The sequence below is a fragment of the Balaenoptera acutorostrata genome, chromosome 9 (genome assembly GCF_949987535.1).
Source record: "Balaenoptera acutorostrata chromosome 9, mBalAcu1.1, whole genome shotgun sequence".
Lineage (NCBI taxonomy): Eukaryota > Metazoa > Chordata > Mammalia > Artiodactyla > Balaenopteridae > Balaenoptera > Balaenoptera acutorostrata.
In genome coordinates, this window is record NC_080072.1 from 7,959,740 (window position 1) to 7,983,542 (window position 23,803).

General features: G+C 55.3%; 1 protein-coding gene across 1 annotated transcript; it reads right to left on the reverse strand.

The window, feature by feature from the left end:
• Window positions 1-633: 633 nt before the first annotated feature.
• Window positions 634-14,767, reverse strand: SLC22A12 (solute carrier family 22 member 12). Its single transcript, XM_057552483.1, is given in 14 exon segments — window positions 634-697; window positions 1,240-1,345; window positions 1,348-1,442; window positions 1,678-1,738; window positions 1,741-1,785; window positions 2,288-2,502; window positions 3,275-3,390; window positions 3,554-3,579; window positions 3,582-3,676; window positions 6,684-6,852; window positions 6,928-7,082; window positions 7,579-7,682; window positions 8,389-8,786; window positions 14,683-14,767. Coding segments are annotated over 14 exon segments (1,734 nt in total).
• Window positions 14,768-23,803: the final 9,036 nt, after the last annotated feature.

The window sequence follows — 23,803 nt, forward strand, 5'->3', positions numbered from 1 at the left end:
GGAGCTGGGGACACGGGGAGGCAGACCACCCCAACCCTCCGGGGACTCACAGGCCGGAGGGGTGGGGGACAGGCGTGTGGCCGCAGCCATGGTAAGAATTTCACCGGAGACTTGGGTTGGGCGCTGGGCCCCAGAACAAGGCCAATGCCCTGGGTCTGGGAGGCTGAGGCGGGGGATTTGTCAGGTAGGGAAGGTGGCAGAAGCGCTCCAGGCAGAAGACCTGGCCGCGTGGCTGGGGTAGCGAGGGGGATGGGGAGGGGCCGTCTCTGTGGCGAAGCTGAGGTGCTTGTGCGGAGCCCTCAGGGTGGAGTGAGAAGCTGGGGAGGTTTAGGGCACGGCTGACGGTCAGCCTCCGAGCTCAGGGGCGTGAGCGGTGAGGAAGCACAGGGTCGGGCCGGCCCCTGCTCCTTTCTCTCTCTCGGCAGCCTTGAGAGAGGGTCGGGTGATGGTGTACCGGGCAGTGTCCTGCCAATCACACCATCCTTTGCCCCTTCTGTGTTTAAGGCGGCTCCTCAGCTAGTGAGAGGCTGGGCTCGGCTGGAGGGGAAGCCGCCCGGCCCTCCGGAAATCGAGGCCTTTGCTCTCCTTCCGCAGAGAAGAGCCTCCCATCCCATCGCAGGCTTCCCAGGAGGCCTAAAATCGTGTGGATTTCAGAGCAAGACGCCCCTGCGTGCTGTGTGTTGCCTTCTTTACTGCCCTGTTCAGGAAAGGCATGGAGGGGTTATGTCTCGTGGGTGCAAGTCACGCCTAACCCCTGACATGTGTCCGTCCTGAAGACTTAGGAGATACTGCTGCCCTGCTCTCAGGGGCCCAGGACTGAGCTCCCTGAGCACGTCGTGGGGGATGGGTGCTCAGTGACAGCCTTGATAGACGTCTAGGGGCTTTAGTAGTAGAGTCTGGGGCCTGTGAGGACCTCCAGCACAGCCGTCACACCCTCAGCTCTCCCCCTCACAAAGTCCTACACGCTCCCTTCCCCTTGATCTCTCTCGAGGTGGAGCTGGGGGTAGCTAGGGCATTTAGGTCCCAAATGGTGGAATGAAGGGTAGGGGACAAAGTCCATACTGTCAGCCGGGAGACCCAGCCCTTGGTCTCCACTCTCCCAAAGATGGGCTGTGTGACCCTGGGCCAATCCTATCCCTCTCTGGGCCTCTGCTTCTCCCTCTGTCCAGCAGTAGGGGTGGGTGCCAGACGTGCCCTCTTCTGGGCTTCTCCGGAGGGTGGAGGGGACGGTCCGCTCACTGGCTCCACACATGCTGGGTAGTGTCGCGCAGTGGCAAGCTCTGGGTCTCGGGCAGCAGCCGTGCAGCCAGGTCGCCCAGCACTGGTGCTGCCCCGTACAGCAGCAGGGTAGGGAGGCACCGTGTACACCCCGCAGCCGGACCAGAGGCCCCAGGATGGCTCCCCCTCGGGCCGCCATCTGGCCCAGGCCCACTGCGGTCACCCTGCCCGCACAGATGCACCTGTGAGGGGCCGTACTGCCTGCCTATGGCTTTGGCCTCTCACTCTGGCCCGGCCCTACTCAGCCCAGAGAGGCGCAGTGGGTCAGGCTGGGTTGGGATGCACCTGGGCAGCCCTGAGACCACATGAAAGAGAGATTCAAGGCAGGAATATCCGGTCTGGGGGAGGCCACCCCCACGGCACCCTCCCAGCCCAGATGTCCCCCTCCGTGGGCCTCACCTGAGCACAGTGGGGAAGATCTCGCCAGTGTAGATGGTGATGCAGGTGAAGGCGGCACCCCCCAACCGAGCCCCAGTACGGCCAGGGCTGAACACAGGGCCCCCACCTCTGTGGATAGAGATGGGGTTAGCAGGGCTGCTGGAGGAGGCCCCGGGGTCCCTCCATGACCTTCCAAGTAGTGTCTGCTAGTCACCTTCACCTGGGTGTCCCCAAATTCCACACATGCACTGTGTCCTAAGTGATCTCATGGCCACATTCCCTGCCCCCCAACTCTGCTTCCTACCCAGACACCCAGAGCCAGACCGTGGGAGTCCTCCTCGACCCCCTCCATTTCTCTGCCTTCCCACATCCCTGCAATCCATCACTGAGTTCTTATTCTGTGTCCACAGTTTTTCATGATGCTGCCCCTTCCATCCAATCCTACACCCGCTGCCCAGTGTGGGCCACCACCATCTCTCCCAGATGCCCCGGCAGCCTCCTTCCTAACTGGGCCCTGCTCTAGTCCAATGCCCACTTGAAGAGGGGGACTAGGGTTCTCTGTTTGTGGCTTAAGCCCTCCCCGGTAGGGAGCCTCTGGCCACAGCCATGTACACCCAGCCTCCCCGCTCACCGTGGGGCACCAGCATGTCGGCCAGGATTCAGAACCCCACCAGCACCAGGGATGCCACCTGTGTGGGCCGGTGGCCCAGGCGGCTCAGCAACAGCAGGGTGCCTGTCTTGGCTGGGATGTCAACATCCCCGATGAGGATGTGGAGCAGGAAGATGTTGCTGCCTAGGGCCTGCAGGGCCTGGGCCAGGTCGCAGAAGGTGAAACCAAAGGCACACCTGGGGGGTGGGGGCAGGCAGGTGAAGTCAGCCTGGGGATTGGGCTGCTGGTTTGTTCTCAGACCTGTTTCCACCCTCCTCCTGCTGGCTCTCTACGGTGGGTGGGGTCTCTGTAGACTACATTTCCCAGGTTCCCTTGCCAATGCCACGCCTCATGAGGTTTGGCCAATGGGAGGCACTGGTGAGAGGCTGGAGGCGGGACCAGGGGAGAAGCTGGGGTATTGCTCCCTCCCCAGCTCTGGGTGCCAGGTCGGGCAGTGGCTGTGTCCCTTCCATGGCTCCAGCTTCCACTGAGCAGCCCCTATCTCTGTGGCTTCAGTGGTGTCAGTCTTTGCCAGGTGACCCTGGCTCCTGGGCTCTGATAGTACCTCTCCCTCCTCTCTTTTCCTTCCAAACTAGGGTGGATGTGCCTTCCTGCCATTGAATTCTTTGATTGCCTCCTCTGCCTAGGGGCTCTGCAGCTCTCCCAGCACCTTTGTTATGAATCTTCCTTATTAATCTCTTCTATTGACTCTCTCCCTGACCTGAGCCCACCTGAGCCGGGCTGTTTCCTGTCGGGAGCCTGACTGATAGAAGCGGGTACCAGTGCTGCAGGCCTGGTCCTGGAGGTCCTCTCAGGCCAGTGGGGCCAACAGAAGAGGCCGCAGAGGCTCCCTGGCTGGATGCCAGCCAGAGCCCTGATTCCAGGTTCCCTGGCTGCTGGCAGCCCGAGGGCTGGCCAGAGGCAGAGGCTGGGGCCCGGATGGGGTGGGGGGGCCGAAGGGGCATCCACCAGCACAAGGTGGAGACACAGGTCCGGAGGCCCAGTCCAGACGTGCGGAGCAGGGTGCCCAGGCTGGCAGGAGCCTGGCCCACACTCAGCTCCTCCTGCGTGGCTGAGAGCAAGACCTGGAGCTGGCGGGGGCGGGGCGCGGGCATCAGCCTGGCCCTCCTCCCTAAGACCCTCAGCCTGGGGGCCCAGGGCCCTCCTTCGGTCTCCCAGGGGCCCAGTGCAGGGACAGGGAGAGGGTCTGAGGGTCGAGTCCTGGGGGAAGGCCCAGCCCCGCCTCACCTCGATGGTCAGTGCGTCCCCCACTGCCCTCTCCCGTTGACGGCAGCCGCCCTCTGTCGCTCCCGCAGGCCCCTCTCCAGCCTGCCTGTAACGAGGAGCCATCGTGCTGACCCTGCCAGCCACCTGGGGTGGGGGAGAGGGAGGAAAGTGGGAGGCGGACCCTGCCTGTGGTCCCCAGGGCCTGGCCTGAGTGAGCCTCACTGCCCCTCTGTCCCCTTCTGCCCCAAGTGGTGGCCTCACTGCCCCTCTGTCCCCTTCTGCCCAAAGTGGTGGCCTCACTGGCAGCCGAGGCTCAGGATGGCTGAGGTCGGGGGAGGGCAGCTCAGGGCTCTGGGGCTGTGGAAGCTGGGCCCTCTGACACCCTCCTTCCCCTGCAGGCCACCCTTTCTCCTTCCTCCCTCCTCCCTCTCTTGGGCTGGGGTTGGGGTCCCCTGTTCTTCCTTCCTGCCTCCTTCCCAACCCCCTGGCCCTTCCCCGGCCTCACCAGGGCTGGTGGGCCTGCATGCAGTAAGGACGCCCCCAATGGCTCCAGGACCGCAGTCCTGCAAGCCCACCAGTGTCCCCCACTGTCCACCTCTCCCCGATGTCACACGGCCCTCCTGTTTATCCCCATGGCCACACCTTCCTGCCTGAGCTGGCCCCTCCCCAGGTGACCCTCCCTGCAAACAGGTCCACACCCGCCAGGGGAGGGGCTCAGGCCTGCAGCAGGGTCTTTGGTCCTGACATCACCAGCCCTGTCCACCTGTACCCATCAGTCACCAATGCCCCTCACCTCCAGCACCCCTCGCAGGCGACCGGCCCACTGCCCTTGCCTCACTTTTGGCCCTTTCACCCATGCCCGGTGACAGTCGCCGCCTCCTGAGTGCCAGTCAACCTCAGGCATCCCAGTGCCCCCTCCCCGTGGCAGGGCCCAGCCCCTAACACTAACCTGCCTCCCACCCCCTCAACATCAAGCCCAGATCCCCTGCACCATCCCGGCCTCGGAGCCCCCTCCGTGCCCACCACCGCGCACAGGCTCCTGCCTCCAGACTCAGGTCCCCCAGCCAGACACGCTTCCCCCCGAGCAGCAGCCAGGGCGGGGCCGCCTGCTCCACAGCCACCGGGGCCCTGAGGTCCTTGGGGGTTTGCAGAGCAGGGGAGAGAGGGGGACTCGAGCGCACATTAGAGGTAGAGTTGGCAAGACCCTGTGACCTGCTGGACTTGGGCTGCGGCAACGTGAGGGAGAGGGAGGTGTCAGGGCGACTCTGACTCCAGTGCCTGTGGGTGGGGGCCTGCCATCAACGCTGGGGAGGCCCTGGGGAGGAGCAGGGGTAAGGAGATGCTACGTTTGTGATGCCGAGACACTGGTAATGGGGACGTCACGCAGGTGGCTGGAGGCCATGGAGCGGCAGGACAGGGGAGGGGGTTGGGGGCCTGCAGTGATTGGAGGGAGAGCCGTGGGCACAGGTGAGGTCCCCGGAGAGAGGGCATCGGTGCCCTTTTGCGCAGGGGCCGAGGGAGGGGAGCAGAGCGAGGGCGGCAGGGTCATTGGAGTGGGTTTGTGTGTGCAGACGCTTCCCACGAAGAGAAATTGGGTTGGAAGAGAGGCAGAGGAGCTGGCGGGAGCTGAGGGGCCGGGGCGGGGGGGTCCCATCCTCAGATGGGTCCACATCCCCCACTGATGCGTCAGACCCTAAGCGTGGTTTGTGACGCTGGGATGTAGGGGATTCCCTGCGAGCGCCAGGTGGGCAGTGACCCTGTCCGTCCTGCTCAGCGCTGTCGCCCCGGCGCCAGCCACTCCCCCACCCATGGTGGTGCTCGGTGGCAGTTTGCTGAAGTGATGAAGTAGTGGAGTAATGAGTGCACGTGGGCACGTAGCACCTGTGTGGGCCTGTCTGCCAAGGAAAGTGGGGCTCAGCCCCGCGAGTCAGCATCAGAGAGCCAGGAGGGGTGCCCTGGAATCTGCATCACTGACATTTGCCCTTCACCCTCTTGTTATGGGGGTCAGTCTGCCATCCCAGAAGGCCACCTGTCAGGTACGAGTGCCCTCTCTCAGAGCCACTGCGTGAGATGTGATTGCCTCCTGCTCTGGAGAGTGACTGCACATTAGTTGCTAAAGGCTCCATATTAAGAACTTTTCTGCTCCAAGCTGTTGGGCTGGGAGAGATTTGTGGAGCCAGCCTTCCTCGTAGTGCGGGTGCAGGTGCCCCGTCCTCCACTGGGCCTCTGCTGTGCTCCTTTCTGCGGTGGCTGCAATGGCCAAGCGACTACCAGGTGCTGGGCCTATATGTATGTGATGAGCGAGGCTCAGCCCTACCCTGAAGGGCCATCCATCCATCCATCCATCCACCCACCTATTCATCCATCCATCCATCCATCCATCCATCCATCCACCTATTCATCCATCCATCCATCCATCCATCCACCCACCTATTCATCCATGCATCCATCCATCCATCCATCCACCTATTCATCCATCCATCCATCCATCCACCCATCCATTCACTCATCTATCTGTCTGCCTGTCTGTCTATCTATCTATATATCTATCTCTCCATCCATCCAACAAATATTGACTGTGCACCTACTATGTGCCAGGAGCTTGGTAAGGGCCATGCCTGATTTATCTCAGGGCAGTGCAGACATTTCCTAACCTCCCCTATGTGTCAGCCCTGTGTGGAGGAACCAGGGACCCCTCTGACAATTGGGTTGTGGTCCTTGTCCTCTAGCAATAATGTCAGTATGTAAGGCTGACTGCGGCTGTGTTTTGGGAGTGGTGTTTGAGTGTGCGTGTGTGTGTGTGTGTGTGTGTGTGTTGGATCTTTGCATCCCATCCCCTCATCTGGCCTAGTGCTGCCATGCCTGGCACGAAGGAGGGGCTCAGAAAACGTGCCTGGAGGCACACATGCCAAGGCAGGCAATGACAGGAGAGGGGAAAGGGCCAAGAGGTGATGGGAAGGAAGCGGGAGGGAGTGGGATGAGCAGGGGGAGGGCGACACCCGGGAGGAGCAGGGGAAGAAGCCCCGGGTTGAGTGGGTAAAGCTGTGGCTGTGCCAGGCCCCTGTGGCTCCCCTCCGGCACCCCAGCCCTCTGCGCCCCGGGTGGAGGGTGGGCAGTGTCTCCTCCGAGGAGGGGGAAGGGCCGCACCCGCCAGGAGTACACGAAGCAGAGGAAGAAGGGGGCAGAGACCGCCAGCCGCAGCAGCGCTCAGTCGTGCACACCGTAGGCCACTGCGGCCATCAGGACCTGGCCGAAGCTGAGGCCCAGGGCTTTCAAAGTCATTGCCAAGGCACGGGCTTGCGCCGATGTCCACTCCATCATTGCAAGGAGACCAAGTGGGTCAGCCTGGGAGCCTGCACGAGCCTCCCCTGCACGGCCCGGGTGGGGGGATCTACGGAGAGTGCCGGTGCTCATCATGACGCCCGCCACGGCGAAGGCCACCAGGAAGCGGAAGAGGCAGTACACGGGGAAGGTGGGGGGGAAGGCGGCTGCCGTGCCCCAGACGGCCATCGGAAAGTAGCTCCAGGTCAGCACCAGCCTGAGCGCAAACCTGCGGCACACACACAGGGAGGGAGGCCGGGTCCGTGGTGTGCCCACCCTATGCTCGCCCGCTGAGCGTAGCGGTGCTAAAGTGCCTCTCAGGGCCAGACCCGCATTCTGCGTCTGTGGAGGGAGGGCTCGTGGGCAGCACCCCCGCGGCCCAGGCAGGAGTGAAGGCACAGGGCAGGGGGTGAGCTCCCTGTCAGCGGGGGCAGCCAAGCAGCAGCTGAAGGCAGGCACGTCGCTGAGCAGGTTTTAGCAGTGAAGGTTTGATGAGGGCAATGACCCTTCACAGCCGCAGAGGAGGGTCCGTGAAGCCGAGGCCTGGAGAGGGGCTGAGCCTTGCTCAGCGGCACAGCTGGAGGGTGTCAGAGCGAGACCCCAGAGCAGGTGTTCCCACTGCAAGCGGAGTTTTCTCCCCAGACCGGCTGCAAGAGGCCAGTTCAGGGCCAGTCAGGGCCGGGAGTCTGGGAGCACAGGGACAGTGAGGGGAAAGGGGGCCTCACCCGTCAGAGGCTCGGCGGCACGCAGCAGCTCCCACCAGGATCCCGGCCAGGTAGATGGACTGGGCCGTGGGCTTCCGGGCCTCGGAGTCACACATCAGGCCCCCCTGGTGGGAGAGGAGGAGGATCTGAGCTCAGGAGGCTCGATAGCCCAGGTGGGAGGGGCAGGAGGGGGCAGAGGAGCCACATGGGAAGGCCCAGGGAACTGGGGCCGGGGGGCCGGCCTGGTGACCTCTGGGGTCGTCACCCCTTGCCTAAGCCCCTCCATGGCTCCCTACTGCCCACAGGTCCAGGGTCAAGCCCTCTCTGGCCTCATCTGCCTCCTTTGCTTTGGCGCCTCCGCAGCAGCCACCCCACACTGGCACCTCCTCCCCGCTTTCCCGAGGCCACTTCCCTCCCGTTCCATAGAGAGGCGCCTTCCCGCTTGCTGGCATGGGCCGCCTCTCCCGCTCTCCCACACTTGCTGGATGCTGCCTCTGGGAACCCACTGACTCACCCCTGAGTCCCCTGAGACTCCCGGGTGGAGAGAGCTGCCCGAGTTGCAGCCGCAGGAACGCCTGGGCATCAGACCTGCTCTAGTGCCACCTGCTCTTCCACAGCCTGGGGACAGTGTCCGTCTGTAGGCTCATTCCTGCCACCAACCCCTGCAGGGCAATGTGGCCGAGGAGGAGCCAGAACCCACCTGTGAGTGTGGAGGCCAGGGGTGGCGGGTCCCTCCGGGGCTGGGCCATTTTTGAGTCCAGCCAACTGTGATCTGTGACTTTGGCCTCTAAGGTGCTAGGACCTGGGGAGGGTCTTGGGGGAGGCCCTCACCTTGGCCACGATGGTGGAGGTGCTGCGGTCATAGACCCAGCCGTCCACGCATGGCTCCGTGGCAGCCTCGCTCCAGTTGGTGGCCGTGGCTTTGGGGTCCAGGAGCTGCCACTGTGGTTGGCAGAAGCAGAAACACTGGTGGGGCTCCTGGTTGGGGCCCGGTGGGATGGAGACGGCCAGGAGGGCCTCAGGGTCCAGGGCCCCGGGGACACTGGCCTGGGTAGTGCTGTTGTCCAGTGTCCGTTGTCCACGGTGGCTGGGCATGGCGGCCGAGGAATTCTCCAGCATATTCTGAGTGGTGAGCCACATGATGGGGACCACCAGGGCCACCATCTGGAGAACCTGGAACCTGCCCAGGCTGCCCACTCAGTCTGGGAGTTCGGAAAAGGCCGTGGAGCCTGCCCAGGGGGCCAGTGGAGGTGCCCACTTCACAGAGGCCGGCGCAGGGCAGAGGGGCTGATGTGAGGGGCCTGCCTCCCCCGTGGCATCTCCTACTCTGCCAGCCAGGCCACCTGGGGCATGGCAGTGGCGCCCGCTTCGCAGACTTGCCCGCGGGTATCTGAGCGCCTGCTCAGCCACCGTCACTCAGGGTGGCTGTGACGGGGACCTGAGTCTGTGAGGTGTGACCCTGAAGCCACCGGAATCTCCCCAGAGACGCAGCTGCCCCTGGATCTCTGGGAGAAGCTGAATTTGGGAAGTGGGGAAAAAGGAGGCTGAAGTCACCCAGGCTGGAGTTACTGTGTCCAGGTGACACTATGGAATAGGGGTTAGTAATCATTTCCTTGGTCAAAGTTTAACCCGGCTCTGAGGGAGGTGCAAATTCAAAGGCACGGCAGCTCCTGTCCCGTGTGGGCTGGGAGGCCTTGGCTCTGCCCTGGTTGCCGTGAGGCTGCCACCGCCCCCAGCATCCCTGCTGCCCCTTGGCCTGGCTCTGCCGGTGCTGAGGGCTGACCCAGGAGAAGCACTGCCCGGGGTCCTCTTAATCTGGGGGCTGGTATGACATTGTGCGCCGTGAGGACTTCTGTGTGGGTGTAGGCTGAGTCACCTGCAGGCATCCAAACCCCACACATCCCAGCCAGTGTGGCCCAGCCCTCCACCCACGGCCCCTCACTTATACGTGTCCACTGTCATTGATGCTGACCCCCTTTACGGTCACCCCCTCCTGAGCCCTTCATGGGGCTTTTAGTGTCACCAGACACCTCGTGGGTTCCTCAAGTTCAGTGTTTCACCAAGGTCTCTGCCCCCTCCCCAAATCCACTCCCAAATTCCGTGTCTTGTTTCATGCTTCCTGTTACTCACTTCCCAACCCCTCCAGTGGCCAAACCCTACTAACTTCTCCTCCCCCACCTCTCTGTCTCCACAGCTGTCCCCTCCCTGGTCTCCCTGCCTCTGTTCCTGTCCCTGCAACCCATCTCCCACACTGCAAAACCCTCCTGTCAAATCCTGCTTAAAGGCCAGGGGGCACCCCCTCAGCAGCAGCTAGCCAATGTGTCCCATGGCCAGGGCGGGGGTGGGGAAGCAATGCATGCTGGGGGGGAGGTCAAGAAAGATTGGACCTGAGCCAAGAGACCCCCCCCCCATGGTTGCAATAGTTAATTCTCCAGGCTAAAGGGCCAGAGGCCACAAAAGGGCAAAAAATGTGTGTGCATGTATACATGAGTGCATGGATGTGTGTGCCCATGTGTGTACATGAGTGCACAGATGTGTGTGCACAGGCATGTGCACGAGTGCATGGATGTGTGTACACACGTGGTGCATGAATGCGTGTGCATGTGTGTGTGCGTGAGTGTATAGATGTATGTGCACATATATGTACATAAGTGTGTTCAAGTGTGCGTGTGACGTGTGGCAGGTAGAGAGTGGGCAGTGGAGCAGTGATGGTGACACAGCCATTTGTTCTCATGTGCTTTGGAGCATGAGACCCGCCTATTTTAGGAATATCTCCCCTCCCACTGCTTCCTTTTGTCTTGCCCACTCTTCCCTCAGCCCATTCATGTAGCTCACAGGTACAACCTCCTCGCCTCCCTGGCCTCTGTACCCCAGCTCACCCATTGCTTCCCACACGCACCCTGTGCTGGCTCAGTGGGCTCCTGCCCTTACTCAGACAGTGACCCTAGCCTAGAATGCTATCTCCAGGCTCACCCTTGGGCCACATCCTGCATGTACTACAAGAGCCTCCTCCTCCAGGGAGCTCTCCTTGATTATTCCTGCCTTCCCGTGGAGCTCAGAGTGGGCAGTGGAGACCCCCTCTTCACACTGTCTTGCACCCTTCTGTTATTGTCCGGCTTGCCTCAATTCCATCCAGTTCATTCTGGGCAGGGACCCTTCTTAAGAGCATCTTTGGAACCCAGGTTTGGACAGCAAACAAAGGTTCCATGAAGACGTGCTTCAGCTGTTTTTAAAAACAACTTCTTTTTTTCCCCTGATAATAAAATTAATGTATGCACCTTCCAAAAAATTCAAAAAATATTGAAAGGTAAAAAGAAAACAAAGATCTCTCCTAAACTCACCAACCAGTGATCACCACTGGTAACAATTTGGTGTGAATACTTCCAGACTCTATTTTAGTCATTGTATGTTCTGCTTCGTAAGCCTGGAATGCAAACTAAGCTTAACATCTCCTTTTGTAAAGTCCAAATGAAAAGCCTCTGCCTTTTACCTAGTGATTCTAACCTATTCACATTTACTGTCGTTATGGTCATGTTTGGCCTTTTGATGCTTTTTCTTCTTTACCATATTTTCCCTTTAAATCTTTTCCTTGTTCCTATTTTCTGTGGAATCCATTGCCTTTTCTTGTTCTATTTTTCTTCTGTCGTGGTTTGGCAGTGACACATTTTATTTCTGTTAGCCTTATATTTGAACACACAAACTAGGAGCTCTTTTATACCATCTCCTCCCTTCAAACCTCCCACCTCCTCTTCTGTCCTCTTAATAAATGTCTTTTCTCCTTATTTCACTAAGAAAATAGAAGCCATCAGAAGCCAACAGTCTGAGTCTCTCACCGAAGCCAACAGGCCTCGGTGCCCCAACATTCTGCCTTCCATCCTGCCACCATAAATGCCCTACACGTCCCCTCTCATCGTGGCCAGCTCCTCCCTGTGTGCCCTGCAGCCCACCTCTCCACCTTTTCAAGACTCCCCTTCCTCCTTGGCACCTGACTTTCCCTCCCTACTGGACAATTCCCATCAATGTACAAACATGCTGCTTTTTTCTCCAATCCTCAAAAAAGCTCCCCTCACTTTCAACCTTGCATCTCTCTTCAGCTGCCACCCTCTTTTTCTGCTTCTATTTACTGTACAGTTCCATAAAAGGCTTGTCGACACCCCGTCTCCAATTTCTCTCTTCCCATTCTTTTTTGGATTCATCTCCATCAAGTTTTTGCCCTGTCACCCCATGGTCACCAATGATGTCCCTGCAGTGAGTTCAGTGCCACTTTCCATTTTCATCTTACTTGAGCCATCACAGCCTCTGAGATTTCTCCTTTCATAAGACCCTTCTTACCTGGGCCCCAGGGCTCGCCTGGGCCCCAGGGCTTCCCCCTCCCCCGCTTCTCAGTCTCTTTGACTGATTCCTCCTCTTCTCCCCACACTCTTACCCTTAGGGTCACAAGGCTCAGTCCTTGGTCCTCTTCTCAGTCCCTCTCCTCTATCTTTGGGACAATTCACCTCTTCAAGGACCTCTTCTTGGAATGCTAGACTTTAATCCAACCCCCTAAACATAGGGGCCTGTTGAAATACACAAGGCCCCAGATGGAGCCGCTCCTGCTGGGGGTGCCATGGCAACAAAGGAAAACTTTGATAACATTCATGTCCCTGTAAATGCTCCGCTTGACCAGAAATGCAGTGTATGCAGTCAGCCGGTCCCCAGATGACAAGCCAACCCTGGGCTTTATACTTATTGCCTTGTTGCTTCTCATTCCAAACAGGGTTCACTATGTGGCCCCAGCCAATCTGATATTTTCTACTTTTCTCATCCTATTCTTTATTCTTTATTTTATAAAGCTTCCTGCCTTCCCCCTCCCTCATTTTGCAGTTCTCTGAATGGAGATGGTCCACATCATGAAGTGTTGTGGTTTTTTTTTTTGAAATTTTTATCTAATTCACCGTTAAAAAAATTTTATTGGAGTATAGTTGATTTATAGTTAATGTTATAGTTTATTGTTGTGTTAGTTTCAGGTGTACAGCATAGTGATTCAGTTATACAGATACATATACTCATTCTTTTTCAGATTCCTTTTCCCATATAGGTTATTACAGAATATAGAGTAGAGTTCCCTGTGCTATACAGTAGGTCCTTGCTGGTTATCTATTTTATATATAGTAGTGTGTGTATGTTAATCCCAAGCTCCTAATTTATCCCTACCCCCTCCCACCACGTTTCCCCTTTGGTCACCACAAGTTTGTTTTCGAAATCTGTGAGTCTTTTCTGTTTTGTAAATAAGTTCATTTGTATAATTTTAAAAAAATTAGATTCCACGTATGAGTGATATCATATATTTGTCTTTCTCTGTCTGACTTACTTCACTTAGTATGATAATCCCTAGGTCTATCCATGAAGTGTTAAATAAACTTTGTATCACCTCAGTTATCTTCTTTAATCATTTTCTAATAGGCCTAACAGACGTCACACACTTACCGAGGCCAAAACTGAGCTCCCTTTAAATGTGCTTCTCTGTGGCTTTCCTGTCTCAGCGGTCGGGGACTCCATCTTTCCAGCTGCTCAGGAAAAAACCCTGGAGCCATCCCTGTCATACTTCATATGCCATTTGCCAGGATGTCCTGTTGGCTTGACCTTCAAGCCATGCCTGGACCATGCCCACTTCTCCCCTCCCCATCTGCTACCCCCATGGTCCAAGCTGCTGCCGTGTTTCCCTGGATCATTGCAGGGGCCTCTTCATTGGCCTCCCTTCCTCCACCTTTGAGCCTCTGCCATCTATTCTCCACATGCACACAGATAGAGGGATTCTGTTTTACTTTGTTAACAAAAAAAATTAATCAATAGTCAACCTAAGAAAGAAATGGAAATTTTTATTTGAGCCAAACTGAGGATTATAACCTGGGAGAGAGTCTCTCAGAGAGCTCTGAGGACTGTTCTGTAGAGGTTAAGGGGGAGGCCAGTATAGAAGTGATTTTGGCAAAGCTGGAACCTGCAATTGAGCACACATCTCAAGAGAATGTTGCCGCTAGTCACGAGGAACAGACATCTTAGTTAATGACCTTAGTGCTTTTCTAAATGTGAGAAGGTGCAAGAATCCGAGTTCATAAAAAATTTCTCCTGAAAATAGCTAATTATCCAAAGGCCCGTTCTGCAAGTTTTCCCAGAGCATAAAGTGCTTCATCTTGATCTTTGCCCTGAATTTTTTTAGGGTTACTGTAGGTCAGAGACTGCAGTGGCAAATGACTTGATTCTTGTAGAACTGGATGGTGGGCAACATTCTTTATTTCACAATCCCTTCCCTTTTGGACTTTATTTCGACCAAGGCTTAGGAGGCATTTTGTGACCAATTTGTCCCACGGAACTAGGAATGCTTATTCCCAGGTCAGGTGAGGATTTCATTGATAGGCCACTCAATGTGCTATTCCTGGACTAGGCCCTGTTAACAGTAGCCAAAAGCCTCTGGGCTGCCTGTCTTATTAGTCTTTTATGGTCCAGGAAATTGTTCCCTCTTGTTGCTTCTTCCCATATCTAGAGTTACACTATTACAATCATTGATCTTACAGAACTGGATATTTGATCTATTGTTTCAAGTCACCTAATCATCACTAATTTTATCAGAGGCTCAGTCATACATTTGGTAATGCAAGAAACAGTAATTTTATAATATGACAGAATACAAGTAATATAGCTAGTAACCTTAATATGGTTGTAAGTATTTAAGCTAAGAACTTCTATTAGGTGTGGCCCAGTATCTCCCCAGGCCATCTGACCAGTCTGTTCTGGGCCATACAAGGTGAGTGGTGGGTCATCTTGACCCCTTACAGGATTGAGAAAGGAATGTTATCTTCTAAGGGGTTACATGGCTGGCACCAGAAGGAGAAAAATGGATCTTTATGGTTGAGCAGGTATCTCTGCCATTGGGGAGGTCTGGTTAACACATAACGTGGATGCACTATGCACACCAGTGGGTAGGGAGGAGGCCAAAGGGCAGAGAAAAAGTTTTATGTTAAAATTTTTCTTGTCTTGCCTTAAGATGTGAATTTTTATTTCAACTTCCATCAGACTGTGTCACTGCTATGCAGGAAACCCGGCAGTGCCTTCTCATCTCACACAGAGTGAAAGTCAAAGTCCCCTCACTTTCAGCCTCTGCTGTCTCTGTAGGCTCCTCTCCTGTCCTTCCTGCATCCACGCCAGCCCCACTGGCCTCCTCCTGTTGCTCCATGTCTCTGCCTCAGGGCCTTTGCACTTGTTGTTCCTTCTTCCAGGAACTCTTTTCTCCCAGAGAGCCACACAGCTCACCTCATCCAAGTCTTTGTGAAGAAGTCTCATTCTCAGCGAGGCCCTCCCTGACCCCCTTATTTACTTATTTAAAATATTTATTGGAGTATAGTTGATTTACAATGCTGTGTTAGTTTCTACTGTAGAGCAAAGTGAATCAGTTATACATATACATATATCCACTCTTTTTAAAATTTTTATTTATTTATTTATTTATGGCTGTGTTGGGTCTTCGTTTCTGTGCGAGGGCTTTCTCTAGTTGTGGCAAGCGGGGGCCGCTCTTCATCGCGGTGCACGGGCCTCTCACTATCGCGGCCTCTCCCGTTGCGGAGCACAGGCTCCAGACGCGCAGGCTCAGTAGTTGTGGCTCACGGGCCTAGCTGCTCCGCGGCATGTGCGATCCTCCCAGACCAGGGCTCGAACCTGTGTCCCCTGCATTGGCAGGCAGATTTTCAACCACTGCACCACCAGGGAAGCCCTCCACTCTTTTTTAGATTCTTTTCCCATATAGGTCATTACAGAGTATTGAGTAGAATTCCCTGTGCTATACAGTAGGTCCTTATTAGTTATCTATTTTAGATATAGTAGTGTGTATATGTCACCCCCAATCTCCCACTTTATCCCTCACGCCCTTTCCCCCTTGGTAACCATAGGTTTGTTTTCTACATCTGTGACTTGATTTCTGTTTTGTAAATAAGTTCATTGCTGACCCCCTATTTAAATGTTAACTGCCCCCAACCTCACACTCCCCAGCCCCCTTTCCTGCTTCTCTTCTCCCCATTGCTCTCCCCCCCATCCAGCACATTTCATCTTTTACTCCTGGATTCCCTTGTTGTCTGGCTTCCCACTGCTAGAATGTAAGCTCCTTTGAAGTGGGGGCCTGGTCAGTTTTGCTCACTGCTGTATCCCCTTCACCCGGAGCAAAGCCTGGCACTTAGGAGGCACTCAGTAAGTGTGGACTGAATGAATGAATGAATGAGCAAATACTTAAAGTGCACACTACAAACACAAACACATTCCAGAATTCATCAGAATCAACCTCCTCCTGGTGGGAGGCATTCCACTCCAGCGTCCAGCTCACTGAGTTGCTCTTTACTTGAACTCATTCTGCTCTTCAGTCCTTCAGTTGAGACTCTGATTTTCAAACTGTGGGAATTTTAATTTCAGAATGTATACTTTTCACTTCAAAATTGCTATTTGGTCCTTCCTACAACTGCCTGTTCTTGTTTCCTAACTTCCACTTCTTGTTTCATGGGTGGCATCATTTCCTTGATCTCTTAGAGGATATCAAGTGCGCTTTTCTCTTAGCGTTGTGGAGATTCATTCTTCACTGAGCAGATTTTACTGAGCATTGATTATGCACCAGCCACTGCTCTTGGCACTGGGGACGCAGCAGAGAACAAACAAGCTAAGTACCTGCCCTTGTGCTCCGTGGAGGCCATGCCGCTGGGGGAGGGGAAGCAAACTAAAAAATAGATGAATATAATCCAATGATGAGTAGTGATCATGCCATGGAGAGGAACAAGGTGGCATAAGGGGTAAGAGTGAGGGGGTTCCTTTAGACACGGCAGTCAGGGAAGACCTCTCTGTGGAGGTGACATTGGAAGAGACACAAATAGGTAAGGGGACAAGGCACACAAACGCCCGGGGATAGAACATTCCTGGCAGAGAGAAGAGCAAATACAAAGGCCCTGGGGTGGGTGTGTGCCTGGCATGCTCAAGGCTTGGTAAGGAGGCCGGGTAGGGAATGGAGTGAGTGAGAGAGAGTAGGATGAGGTGAGCAGTTATGGGGCTAGAACATACAGATCCTTACAGGGTTTTGAGGAGGGGAGTGATGTGGTCTGACATGTTTTAAAAAGATCCCTCTGGCTGCCGTGTGGAGAATGCACTGAAAAAGGAGCAGGGTAGGAGGGGGTCCTCAGGGGTGGTGTCCCCGTGAGCAAAGACAAGGGTCAGCTCTAGGATGTTAGGGCAGGTGGGAGATATGCTTAGACTCGGGGTATATTGGTTTGTTTTGGGTTGGGTGTGGGTGCAGAGAGGGGAGGGAAGGTTGACCCTGTGGTCGGGCCAGTAAATGGGGGGCATCTACTGAGATGGAGAACACTGGGGTGAAGCGAGTTTGAGGGGGCAGCAAATTGTCTGGCTTTGGATGTGATAAGACTGACCTGTCTAGGAATTGCCTGGTGGTCCAGTGGTTAGGACTTTGTGCTTCCACTGCAGGCGGCACGGGTTCGATCCCCAGTGGGGAAACTAAGATCCCGCAAGCCGCGTGGTGCAGCCAAAAAAACCCAAAAACCGAAAAGCAAAGTAAACAAAACCTGACCTGTCTATCGAAGGTCGCTATGGAGTGAGAGTTGGTATTTGGGGATAACTAGGGCTGAAAGGCATTTCAAGTCCAGGACTGGCTGAGCTCATCTAGGGAGTGACCTTTCACAGCAGGGAGATGAGGTCTGAGGCTGAGGCCTTGGTCTCCAGTGTTTAGAGGCCAGGAAGACAAGCCTCCAGTGAAAGAGAGTCTGGATCATGACCGTGGGGGTGAGTGGCGGGTGGAGAGAAGGTCAAGGAGCAGAGAGGTCAGGCAGTTGGGGCGAAGGGACCAGGGGAGGTGCTCTTGCAGGAAGGTGTGGCGTCCCCGCTCCGGAGCCAGCCCTGGTAAATACTGGGGGTTGTGACCAGTAAGATTGCGTACTTTCCGAAAATAGGCCCAGGCAAGCTGTTCATCAACATGTTTTCTTTTGTCTTTTTGTGTGTGTTTTTTGGACCTGGGGATGCACCATGGACCTTTCTGGCCAGACGGCGCAGCCGGTGTTTTGTGACTCCTCCCAGCCCCAATGTCCTGTGGTGACAGCAGCTGCCCTCGGTCCCAGGCCAGGCAGGAGAAAGGCCGGTAGGAGTGCTTACCGTCAGTGACTCAGTGAAGTCCCCGGTGGCCAGGAAGGCTGGCTGAATCCAGGCAGGCGGCTGGAGGAGGTGGCAGCCACAGCCAACTGAGTTTGCTTATGCCTCCGGGGTCCCCAGCACTTGGGACAGAGTGTAATGTAGCACCTGAGCTCCACTGTCCTCCCTTCCCTCAAGTGCTTTGAGACCAGATGGCAATTCTGGGAGGACAGTCTCAGTTGGTCCCTCTGAAGGTGTCTGCAGGCTCCGGCTCGTCAAAGCCTCCGATGACTCCCGAGTGCTTCAGAGACAAGGCCAAGCCAGCCAGAGCCCCCCTCCCCAGCCCATCTTCAGAGCCTTCACTTTGCCGCCTCCTTCACATGGCCTGAAATGCCCTGCACCCGTCTTCCCTTGTGTGCCATTTCTTCTATCTGAGGGCCGTTGCCACCATCCGTCCACGCTTCTCCCTCCCTGTCCCTGCCCATCTCCACCGCAGCCCCCTGCCCGCGGGAGGATCCTCCAGCTCTTCCCTCTGTCGGGTAATGGGCTGCACGCTTCCCAAGGGCCCGGACTAAGTCATTGTGTCCCTCACGGTGCCCACAGCAGGACCCAGCATGCGGAGCAGGGCCCAGGCAGGATGCAGGGAGGCTGTGCAGTCTTCATGGTCTCGGTTTGAATTTGGGCTCTCAGGGCCTTTTTTCCCCTCATCTGTAAATAGAGCATCCTAACCCCCACTTCGCAAGGTTGTTTTCAGGACAAGAAGTCATGGTTCTTTGAGGGTCCTCACCTTCTCCCGCTGCCAGAGTGTCCAAGTAATTAGAGCCCCCGACACATGTGATGCTTGGAATTCCAACTCCTTCTCCAGAACCTCTGAAGATCTGGTCTCCTGGGTGTTACTTTTTCCAAACTGCACTTCCGGGAAGTTCTGAAAGTCTGGACCACCACCTTCCTGGAAAAACGCACTGGGCCCGCTCCTCATTACTACCAAATGTGCCCCAAATGTGGCCACGGGCTCAACTCAGAATTCCCTGTAGAACAGCTGAGAGATGCCTCAAGGCTTGATGATGATGCTGGTGGTGGTGTCGGTTGTGGTGAGGAAGATGACGATACCTAATGGTCTCATTAACGCTCCCCCCACCAAGCTTTATTGAAATGTAATTGACAAGTAACATTGTGTAAGTTTAAGGTGTACAATGCGTTGATTCGATACTTTTATAAATTGAAAAATGAGGACCACCATATATTAGCTGCCACCTCCATCCCATCACATAGTTACCATTCCTTTTTGTGGTGAGAACGTGTAAGATCTACTCTCTTAGTAACATTCAAGCATATGATACGGTATTATTAGCTATAATCACCATGCTGTATATTAGATCCCCAAACTTGTTAATCTTGTAACTGGAAGTTTGTACCCTTTAACCAACATCTTCCATTTCCCCTCTGCCCCCAGCCCCTGGTAACCGTCATTCTACTCTGTTTCTCTTAAGTTTTCCTTTTGTAGATTCCACATATAAGTGATATATTGAGTCTTTATATGTGTTGGGCACAATTCTAAGTCCTCTTCCTGTAATAACTCATTTAATCCTTTTGACAACCCTTTTAATTAGATATATGATTCTTATACCCATTTTTACAGATGTGAAAACTGAGGCTCGTAGAGCTGAGTCTGGGTCATACAGCTACTCTGTGGCAGAATCAGGACTCCAATCCAGGTCTGTCCAGCTCCAGTGTTTATGTTTTTAACTCCTGAGATTGGCTGAAGGCTTTCGGGTAGCAAAGGAGGACACCAGGTAGCATCCTTGCCTCAGCATCCTTGCCCCTCTCCCTGGGCTCCTGCTCCATCAGATCAGCAGCCCCTTCCCTCACATCCTCTCTTCCTTGAGCCCAAGGGCCCCCTTCTCCTAGCTCAGAACCTCCTTAGAGGGAGCCCCAAATCAATCCCTCTCATAGCCCTTCAGGGGCCGGGGAAGAGATCCATTTACTTCCTGATGCTGCCAGCTTGACCTCCTCTCCTTCTGGACCAGACTCTAGCTTTACCTTTCTGTAGCCAAAAGGCCCAATAAAAGGTTTTACCAGACAGAAAAGCAGCCTTCCCTCCAAGCTAACTTCCAGAGTCACCCGTTCCCACCTCTGGGGCACCGCGTGTGGCACCTGCCTGGTATCCAGTGGGCACTCATCAACAGAACCCCTGCTTCCTGCCCCAGGCATCTCTCCAGAGCAGTCACAGGCACTGGCTGCGTTGAAATGCATTTTCCTCTGGCGTCGAGGCTGCTGACCCCTGGGAGCAGGAGAGGCTGGGCCACCTGTGTGTACCCACCGCCCACGCGGAGGCCGCACAGTGGTGGAGAGGGTGGCTGCGGGCCGCTGGCTCAGCACCATCTCGGGCAGGTGGCCAAAGCTTGTGGGTGAGTATAGCATGGCTTTAATTGGCCCCCTCGTGCGGGCTGCCACAGCCCTGGTCACAGCCCCCGTTTGTTTCGGCCTCCCAGGAGCTCGCCCCTCCCCCTCCCCCTCCCCCTCCCCCTCCCCCTCCCCCCCCCCCCCCCCCCCCCCGTTCCTCTGGCCCATGGAACAGATCAGCTCTAAGTAGGTCAAGGAGAGCTTTGGGCAGCCGTGGCTGCGGCTTCTTCCCTTTCATGTGCCTGGCGGCTCCTGCAAGCTTAGCCTGCCTTCACCAAAGGGACTTCGCTCTCCTTGCTGCGTCAAAAAGATATTTCATGTTAAAATTCAATGGGGAGATGTTAACCAGCCAGTCGGAATAAGGCTCGTCAGAATGCGAGCCGCTCAAACAGGCTGAACTTTGCCCCGCTCTGCGCAGGGTCTTGACCACAGCTGGCAGCGACCAGCTGGCACATTTTAACAAGGCTGGATGCAAAAGGCTGGCCCCCCAGCCCTTGCACGATTTCCCTGGAACCCGTACCACGGGGCCCCTGTTCCAGGGGTCCGGACCACCCCTGCTGGCCCCCCGGTTCTCGGCCTTTAGGATTTCAGCATCTTTACTGAGTAAGTCATATGCTGGTTTAGCTGCATTCTTAGGAACGCCTGGTCCTCTAGCAGAGCGCTGTCTCTTTGATTTTGTGAGTTACAGCCTTTTTTTTTTTTTTTAAGGTTGGGGACCACTGTTTTATAAATTTATTTATTTTATTTCATTTATTTTTGTTGTGTTGGGTCTTCGTTGCTGCACACGGGCTTTCTCTAGTTGCGGCAAGTGGGGGTTACTCTTCCTTGTGGTGCGCAGTCTTCTCATTGCGGTGGCTTCTCTTGTTGCAGAGCACAGGCTCTAGGTGCGTGGGCTTCAGTAGTTGTGATGCGTGGGCTTCAGTAGTTGTGGTGCACGGGCTTAGTTGCTCTGCGGCATGTGGGACCTTCCTGGATGAGGGCTCGAACCTGTGTCCCCTGAATTGGCAGGTGGATTCTTAACCACTGCGCCACCAGGGAAGCCCTGTAGCCTATTGCTAAGAAGAGTAATTTTAGGTGGATGCAAGGAAAAGCTGCGGGGAGTGTAAGTGAAAGCGTGACATGGATTTTGGCAAAATCCCTCTCATTTCACTGTAAAACACAGTGGCAGGATTTGACCGGCAATGTGCAAACACACCGTGCAATCAGAAGCTTTCTTTTCTGCTTCTGTGGATGAGACACGCACGGCCTGAGATCAGAGTAGCCAGTGCCGGCCATGGTTTTAACAAACCCCTGAATTCTCCCGAAACGAGAGGCAGTGTGGTTCGATGGTTACTCACACAGATTTGGGAGTAGGCTGTCTGGATTTGAATCCCTGCTGTGCCCAATCTGTGTGGCCTTAGAAAAGGCATTAAGCCTCAGTTTCCTCCTCTGTAAAATGGGGATGATAATAGTTCTGATCTCATAAAGCTCTGTGAGGACTAAATAAGTTTATGTAGATCACTTACAACAGGCCCTGACGAGCAGCGAATGTCTGCTATTAATGTCATCATCTTCATCATCAACATCATCATCATCATTTTTTTTGACCATGAGGACTGTGGGAGACACATAGGGAACCCCAGAGACCAACTTGAGAAGGGCTCATAGGGAGTGGGGTTCGGTCCAGGGTCAGATCAGGCAGGGATAGATGTTGTTTGAAGGACAAGCACTAAACTGTACACACGGAGTGAGGCTGGTGTAAATCTAAGTCAAAATGTGATTCATCTTTTCACATATAACTAACGTTGCTTGGCAGTTTTAATGAAGAACTCTTATTTTTCGAGGAAGAACATCTGTAATGCAGATGTCAGGGGGACTGGACCTTTGTGCTCTCTCCCCATGTGTGCTATTTGAACAAAATGAAGGAGGGTTTTGCGGAGAGGGTGAAGGTGGAGCTTCCAGGCTCCTGGTTACTTCCTGTCCTGCTGGAGTCGCGTCTACCATGGGCTTATGATTTCCTACGGTTCTATCCTGGGTGGGTCTGTACCTTGGAAACTGAATGTCAGCCCCCAGCCTTTATTTACACAAACACACACACACGTGCCCACACACATATGCACCATTTGCCTAAATCCTAGAGGCTTAAGGAGACAGAGGGCATGTTTTCCTGCAGCCGTGAGAACATGCATTCCCCGGGTGGAACTGGACAGCCTTGCTTGCGGGATGCCCTTGCCTCTGGGTTCACTGGGCAGCCTCCGCCTTACCCTCTCTCAGCAGTTTTCTCCCGCCCCAGTTTGCAGTTTTCTCCTGCAAAAACTGGTGTCCTCAGGGTCTCACCTTGGCCCACGTGACCTAGCCAAGGGAGTTCCCTAAGCCAAGACAGCTGTACCCATGAGAAGTCAGTTCTCAGCTGTGAGGACTAAACATGCCACATGCAACTGGTGCTCCGTTAGCACCTCCTCAGGGACCCAGGTGGGCACACAGCCTCGGCAGACCCCCTGCCACCCACTGAGCCAGAAGGGACACGCATGGCTCCTGTGGGTGCCCTGCCCCCACCCTCTGTGCCAGGCCAAGGACCCTAGTGCAGCATCGCCAGGATTTGGGTTGGGACCAACACTGTCCCCAGCTCGCATGAGACCAGGGGGAGAGTTGCACTGGGGGCCTGGGGGCTGCGTCCCTCCTCTGTCCCTTGTCTCCACTTCTCTCTTGGCTTCTTTCTCGCTGCAGATCTGTTTCCTCCACACAGGGGACAGCGTGGCAGCCATCACCCCAGCATGTCAATTCTTGCTGCTCCACCCCCAAAGAGGGCTGATCTTCTTTCTCCATTTTCCTTAGAAATGTCCCAGGAGAGGGCTTTGGTGGACCCAGCGAGGGCCCAGAGAACACGATGATGCCATGGGGAGGGAGGGGCGTGAGCGGGTAGCGAGTTCTGACGTCTGTGCCAGGAGGAGGGGTGGGAAAGGGGGTGTTTGTGGGTGGGTCGTGGGCCCACACTCTAACTTGGGGGGCGCTCGGGGCTGTCCCCATGGACCCCAGGAAGGGTCAAGCTTTCGGCAGGTGGAGGCAAACGGAATGGAAACCCCACTGAACAACGGGACGCTCTCTTCGGCCTCCTCACTCTCTTCTCTCCCATTCATTCATTCATCATTCATTCACCCAACAAACGATTATTGGGTACCTTGAGTTGGGCCCTGGAGCAAAGCTCTGGGGATGTGGTGAGAACAAGACAGAAGCCTTCCAGCCAGCAGGGTGGAGGGAGGAGGCCACATCTCAACTGGCTCCCCAACCACTAATTTCGTGAAGACAGATTCTAAGGGTGATGAAGGAAACCAAGAGGGCGTGGAGGCAACAGGGAGGGGTGGGAGGGGCCCCCAGCTGACGTCAGGATGGCCTCACCAGGGAGGGAGGAGCCTCACGCCCGGTGGGGAAGGAGTTGGGCATCCAGGCTGGTGAGGCTGGAAGAGGAGGGTGGCTTGGCTCCTCCAGACACCTTTGGCCCAAAGGCTGTGTTTTAAACAATCGAGCCAACGTTGAACATTTTGGAGATTTCACATAAAAATTGTGACCTCTGACTGATTGGCACCCCTGGGCTCACAAGCTCCAGGGCGACAGTGGTTGGGGCTGGGTGATCACGGCCCCCACCCCCCTTGGGTTCTCCACCTGCCTGGTCTCCCCAGATGTGTGAGTTCACAACCCTCACTCTCCCCTTGGGGAAAAGACG